We start from the raw sequence: 7029 nt of genomic DNA on the forward strand, positions 1-7029 counted from the left end.
ATGTACAAAATTATGTAGATGTTGAATCCACAGCTAAGTAATGAAAACATATGAAGCAATACAAGTATGATTTCAAAGCAAGTACGGTTTTACATGGGAACATGAAAAGCTTCCTTTAACCACCCCCCCAAAAAAAAAAATCAAAATGTTATGAGGATATTCAAGCAGCCCTTGCCTATAATTTCTCATGGCATCACTGCAACATATACAACATTTGCAAACATAACAAAAAAAACCTACCAAATTATTGTGAAATACCTTACTGGACTGTTAATAAATGACATTCTAAAGCACCTGTAAAATCATGGCACCTGGTGTGCCAACATTTTCAAGAATAGTGGATTTTTTGTTTCAATTTCCAACGATGGTCAGCCGACCATCGTTGGAAAAAAAATGGCTTTTTTTTAAAACTGCTTCCCCAGATGTACCAAATTTAGGTATAGGCCATCAGCCTCAGACCAAAATTTTGGCCACCGGTATCAAATGAGGGGAAGAATCGTCATAGCGATTTTTGGCAAGGTATACACCTCCAGAGTTGGAAAATATGTGAAAAAGCATTGCAGCGGTGGCAGCATTTTGGGTGTTATCACCATTCATGCTTGCATGTGTCCACTCTGGGGGCGGTATACCTTGCGCATATATGCGCACAATAATCACTTATGCCCTGATTTGATACTGACCAACCCCCCCCCCCCCCAGCTGATGGCCTATTAGTTCACATTTTGTATGTGATCGGTTACACATCTGCGAACGGGTACAAGCCAGCTAGACTGGCTCCCTGACCTTAGAATTCCCTGATGTCTATAAATTGTGCCACTTCTTCTGAGGTAGGGTCAGGGAACCAGACAAAAGGAATATAAATTTTTTTGGGGGGGGGGGGTCCAAAATCTACAAAACTTTAAAAAGGTCAGTGTAACAAAACATGCTATAAAATACTAACCCCTCCAAATAAATCCAGCAAAAGCAAATTGACTTTTCTCTGGTGTCAGTTTGGGTTGGTTTTAACTCAAACTCCCTGAGTCTGTTAACCGATGTGGAATCCAAGCCTAATTTACAACATCCTGTGAGAAGCCCTTGGCAACTCAAGTGACAGATGAAAAGTAAGTTAAACAAAAGTCAGGTGACACATGACACTGCGCATGACAGGTGACAGGTCAAGGGGCATATGGTAGGTCGGGTGACAATGAAGCTGAGGTGACACATTACAGCTCAGATGACAGCTGACAGCTCAAATGGCAGAGGCTGGCTCAGGTGACAGGTGCCAGGTCAAGTGGCATATGGTAGGTTAGGTGACTGATGACAGCTGAAGTGACAGATGACATACTACTCGAGTGACAGGTAACAACTTAGGTGACAGATCTCAGCTCAACTGGGATGACAGCTCAGTTGACAGATAACAGCTCAGATGACAGATGACAGCTCAGTTGACAGATGACATTTCAAGTGGCAGATGACAGTTCAAGTGACAGATGACAGCTCAGCTGACAGATGACAGCTCAGTTGACAGATGACAGCTCAATTGACAGATGACAGCTCAGTTGACATGGCAGCTCAAGTGACGGATGACAGCTCAGATCAAAGATGACAACTCAAGTGACAGATTACAGCTCAGGTGACAGGCCAAGATGATAAACTCCAAACTCGGGTGACATGCTTTAGGTGTAATATGACCTCGCAGGCGACATATGACCTCTCAGGTTACAGACGATGACTGACCATCAGCTGATGTCCTATGTTGGAAGAAGGCCTTGATGTTACTTGCCTTGGTTCTACCGACCACCTCAGTCAACTCCTACGCACACAAAAAAGGTACAACAAATGTTTCTTTCCTTCAACATCTTTTGAGAAACATACATCTTTCAAGAATTCATCCTTTCTGTGATGTCTGTCTCAGTTTGTCATGGTAACCACAATCGAAATTTGAACACTAATTTGTTTTTGTTTTATTGGATTTATTCATAGTATTGCTAACATTTATGTTGAAATCAAGGTTATGGACAATTAAATGTGCTAGTCTTAAAGCTTGCCCGTAGAGAGACAAAACATTTTACTTTAAATAAGTAAGATTTGAGGCTTTGCATGGTGGAGATAATGAATAATGAAAGGTTTGCAGAAACACCATGTGCGAATGATTTCTCAACTAAGAGAATGGTTCTGAAAAGAACCCGAGGTATAAACTCGACGTTCTGGTCAGTATGCTCTGACCGTCTTTTACTTTAAAAATTGCATTTTTTTGTTTTTAGGTTTCTTTGTAACTTCTATTTAGATTGAGTTTATTTCTAAGGAGGGGGAAGGGTTACTGACCTGCTCGGAAGCATTACCGATTCCTTTAATGCTTCTGAATCTCTGCAGTAAGACCTTGGCTTTGACTGGGCCCACATTGGGGATGAGATGTACTGTCGCTAGGACGCCGGCGTCGATGGACTGTTTGCGTCTCTTGACGAGGAAAGGGTTGGCATGCGGTTTGTGCTCTTCATTCACCTTGGGTTCAGAGTTCAACAAATTCTTTTCAAAAATGTTTCACTCACAGTAACACTCAGTAACTCTCCTGTTGTCTGAACAGTCAAAGACAGTCAAAAAAATCAATCCATTCTCCTGCCATGCCTGTATACATGGGCTAGTCACCAACAGTCACATCGTATTTCTGATAAGCACTGTGACAAGTCAAATTCCATCAGCCAATAAAAAGCAAGTAACTGGTAGGTACAGCTTGCTAATATCAATCACCTACAGTCAAAGCAAAGCTGTATCAAGTTTCACTAACAGTCGCAGCCAGTCAATCTGCTTTATCTAGGCGGGGAGCTCTTAACTGTTACAGTCACATTCTTCTTTTACTACTCGGACAGCTGTGTTGGCAGAGAGGGAGAATTAACTAATACATTTACTGCATTTACTTTGCTACAAGCTGGAATTCAATTGGTAAATATAGGGTTTGAGGTTTTACAACAATTCACACTTAAAGTGAGAAAAGTTTCCTGATTTTGTGTCAAGATTTTAATATTGGATGCTGCCCTTCACTGTCATATTTCTTGGTACTGTTCAGGAGCTTGTGACAAACAAATCTGAAGTATATGCCCTTTGCTAGGGCGTAACTCGAACCAACAAATTCATTTAACTTTTGACAAATTTGTTTATGGTTAACTTCCTACTTCCTCATTTAAATACCTTAACCAAAACAAAAACAAAAACCCAAAAAACAAATTCTGTCAGTGAAGGTCAAAAATCTGTCAGAAATGTCCTGATTTGTTACCATTTGGATGAGAAGATTGGCGGCTTCCGTCTGAGACACGACGAAGAGCATCTTGAGTCCCAGCTCCAGACTCACAAACTTCTGAAGATCTGCGTAGTACTGCTCGCTGATTGGGGTGCGTTCTGCTACGACGACGCCTCTGAGACTGTTGGCCTGAGGAACAGGAAAACAGAAGGGGGATTGAAAGGGTCAGATGATTGTCAACTTTTGACGTCCATTTTTTGTTACTTTTTTTTGATCACTTGATAAAACGGTGAAGTAAAAAAGGCATTCATGTTTAGTGTCTGCTCGCTTCCTGTTTTGGCAGCTGCCTGGATTTTTTATTTTAATTTTACCAACAGGAAAATGAGGTGAAAATAAAACACAAATGTCAACTGATCCATTGGAGCTTCTAATTTCAGACTGTCGGTCACATTCCACATCATGCAGTCGACCCTGCGATCTCCAGTCCAAACCAGCCTCGACTCCATGGGCTGCGTGCGCGTTCCTTACTAAAAAATGATCACTGATAGCGTCAAGACGTCTTTCAAGATCGAGCCTAATTTTGTTACTGCACGATGCAACAACTGTGATGATGTATAGACTGGTTCCTGTTTGTAAACACAAGCGCATTTCGAACGACAACAGGGAGTCGGGAACTAGGGCAGCTTGAACTGGTTTCCGCTGAACTCTCCCTAAAATCCTTCAAAAATCCTGCACAATATCCTGAAGGATTTTGAAAAGACGTTGGAAGGTTAGGTTTAAAGGGAATATACATCATTTGCTTTTACTGTAATTTTCAGAAATGGATGGAATTGGGGGGTTGGAAATATATAGCAAATATAGTTACACTGACTTTTTTGAGGTTTTGGGTTCGAAAATGCTATAAAAACCAAGAAAAACAATCATTTTCCTGTAGTCTGGTTCCCTGACTCCATATAAGAAGAAACAGAGCAGTTTACATACATTGGGGAATTGTAAGGTCAGGGAACCAGTCTAGCTGGCTCGTACCCGTTCATAGGTGTGTAATCGATTGCAAACAAGTGCGATGGTCAATTGGGGCCAGTATTTGAAAAAAAGCCAGTTTTTTCCAACACTGATCGGCCGATCAGCGTTGGAAATTGATACAAAAATACCACTTTTCTTGAAAATGACAGTATACCAGGTGCCATGATTTTACAGGATGCTTGACACTGTCATTCACTAACAGTCCAGCAAGGTATTTCAAAATGATTTGGTAGTTTTATTTTTTGATGTTTGCAAATGTTGTATTTTCCCTTTAATGTTGAATGAGCAGAATCACATAATCACAGTCACACAATCTGTTTTATACACACACAAAAAAGGCAACGCTTCTCCTGTGACCTAAGGCTGCTCCAAATGTCTTGGCTATGGCTTAATTACACATGCGCCTATGGAAGCGGCTTAAGCCACTTCCCATAGACACATGCATTACTTTCAGCCGCAGCCGTGTAATTCAGACAATACTGACGTACTGACCTTCCTGAGTTTAGCTAGTTTCTGTTTGTAGCCACTGCCGGCCACCAAGTCCGTCTCTGAGATGTACACCACGCCGGCTTCATTGGACGGATGGAAGTCTATCACACCAAGCTTATCCTCCATGATAACTTTCAATTTCCCTGAAAAAAAACATAAATAAATAAAATTTCAAAACAAAAGTTGTATTTCTCGATTGTAATAAGTGAAAGTAGCATTTTGCAATTAGACATGAACCCTTTTAAGTTTCAGCACTGTCTACATTTTTTTTTCAGTTTAAATGTACATTTCAAAAAAATTGCCCCAAGTTTCCACATTATTTAAAACCCATAAAATTAGTATTCAGATAAAAAATATACCATGTTGTGCAATTTTAAGACACCGGTTCTAGACAGAATCATGAGGTATCAGTAACATTTTTAAGGTATTTGCTGACAAAAAATGTATCGATTTCTCAGTCCTATTTTTTTGTTCTCTTTATCCTATGATACAGAGGGTGACATATTTGTATGGCGAAAAACTTCAAAAGGGGAGAAGGGTTACTGCATAATTTAGGAACAATTTTTTCAAGGTTTTTCCAATATCCATTTACCATAGCCAAGTGTTGCCAAAATATTGACAATTACCTTGCAATGTGTTGACCAATTCCGATCCTTTCCATCGTTGACTAGTGACAATGCACCCCGGTGGTACACGGCCGCCCTCGTTGACTGGAGTGCACGGTATCTGAGACAGCTGATCGACGCTGGCTCTTCGAGATGACGACATCTTCAATACACTCAAATCCTTTCACCGTCTCTCATTTTAATTGTTGTTCATGTGAAGCCATGCATTAAGTCTACGGAATGGATTGGTGAGATTTAAACATGATGTTGATAATGTTGAAAGTTAGTTAGGCCTATCAAAAGTTCAATGCAGAGGCTATCGTTATGGCAGCCGTAACGCGATTTCCAACTGCTGTCATAACGGAAATGTTTGGTTCCCTAACATAATAAAAAAATTCTCCAAAGCCACTGATTTCAATGAAGAAAATGAACTCTAATTAGCATGACTAGAGTTAGACCCGTGAACGTGGCTTGTAAACTACGCCACGATGTTGTCTATTTTCGAACATGGCGAACGTGTCCCTCTGACTCCCTCCATTACACACACTGGACGTTATTTTGCCCATGTAATAAGTACTCACATATGAAGCTGTCTTGAATTCTATTTGTACGTCAAAACTTGCATTTGACGAAAATTGAGGAAAATTCTGGCCCCGGTTCATGCTAGCTGCCATTTTCTCCCAACTGACACATGCGCATTGCGTTTTATTTTCGTATGATCCGACGGCTGTTTACTGTCGCAGCTAAAACAGACATCGTTTTAGACAAGTTTCAAGTCCTTTCCTCTCTCACCGCACCGCACGCGGTCACACGTGCGCCCGCGCCGCGTGTGTGTGCGTGCACACCATAGAGCTATATAATGCACACACGTACTTTGTACACGAGATGAGCCGAGCAGCCAATCGTCTGCGGGGTTTTTGTTTCGGGGTTGTGACATGAAACAGCCGTCAATCTGTCCAAGCGACTCAGACGCGTCCGGGGTTATTTGTCAGGGTCCGGTTAAAATCTAATTTCTACACGTTCGTATGGGTCTTTACTGATGGGCAAATTTCGTCGAAATTACACAGCCGAAACAATCGGACGGGCAAATTTAGATTTCTAGGTGAGTACTCAACACCCATACGGAATTATGTATGTCGGATCGATTTCGCCAGGTTCGAAATGAAACAAGAACGTGGCGTTGTATACAACGCCACGTTCACGGGTCTAGACTAGAGTAAGGCCAAGTCTAACTAATAAAAAGAACGGAAAAAATGTTGCAACCTGACGCCACTTTTGTCTTCATATATCATCTAAATGAAGGTCAGTCATTGCAAAAATGATGATAAGACATGAATCTGGGACTGAGAAACATTTCCAATTTTGTAAGGAAATACTTAGAAAATGTTCTCGACTCTCCATAGACATTGTACACAACCCTAGGTCAGGTTGCAACATTTTTTTTCCCAACTTGAGTTAATTCAGTAATAAAAATATTCATGCATATCAAAATGAAATACTATTACTAAGCACGCACTTTCTTTATTTTGCTAACCAAAAAAAGCTGTCTTTATGTTCTAGCTAGGCCTCACTTACTGTCAAGAGACATCATATCGATCGCAGTAAGATTCCGGCACTGATAGTGATGGATTCCCGGTTTCGTTCTTTCGCGGGACTTTTTGTTTTGATGTAGCGCCCTCTATGAATCACTTCTGTCCA

At 40.9% G+C, this 7029-nt stretch overlaps 1 protein-coding gene across 2 annotated transcripts; it reads right to left on the minus strand.

The window, feature by feature from the left end:
* Positions 1–885: 885 nt before the first annotated feature.
* On the minus strand, positions 886–6982 carry LOC119739232 (Fanconi anemia core complex-associated protein 24-like). Of its 2 annotated transcripts, none has more exons than XM_038214088.1 (6): positions 6907–6982; positions 5353–5564; positions 4730–4869; positions 3251–3403; positions 2322–2481; positions 886–1792 (listed from the first exon to the last, which is right to left on the minus strand). In XM_038214088.1, exons 2-6 carry the CDS (start codon positions 5492–5494, stop codon positions 1782–1784), a joined length of 606 nt encoding a protein of 201 aa, XP_038070016.1. In that variant the 5' UTR covers positions 5495–5564; positions 6907–6982; the 3' UTR covers positions 886–1781. The 2 variants fall into 2 exon arrangements, with proteins under 2 accessions (XP_038070016.1, XP_038070015.1); XM_038214087.1 differs by having other exon boundaries at positions 890–1792; positions 2305–2481.
* Positions 6983–7029: the final 47 nt, after the last annotated feature.

The sequence above is a fragment of the Patiria miniata genome, unplaced genomic scaffold (assembly GCF_015706575.1).
Source record: "Patiria miniata isolate m_02_andy unplaced genomic scaffold, ASM1570657v1 HiC_scaffold_30, whole genome shotgun sequence".
NCBI classification, from domain to species: domain Eukaryota; kingdom Metazoa; phylum Echinodermata; class Asteroidea; order Valvatida; family Asterinidae; genus Patiria; species Patiria miniata.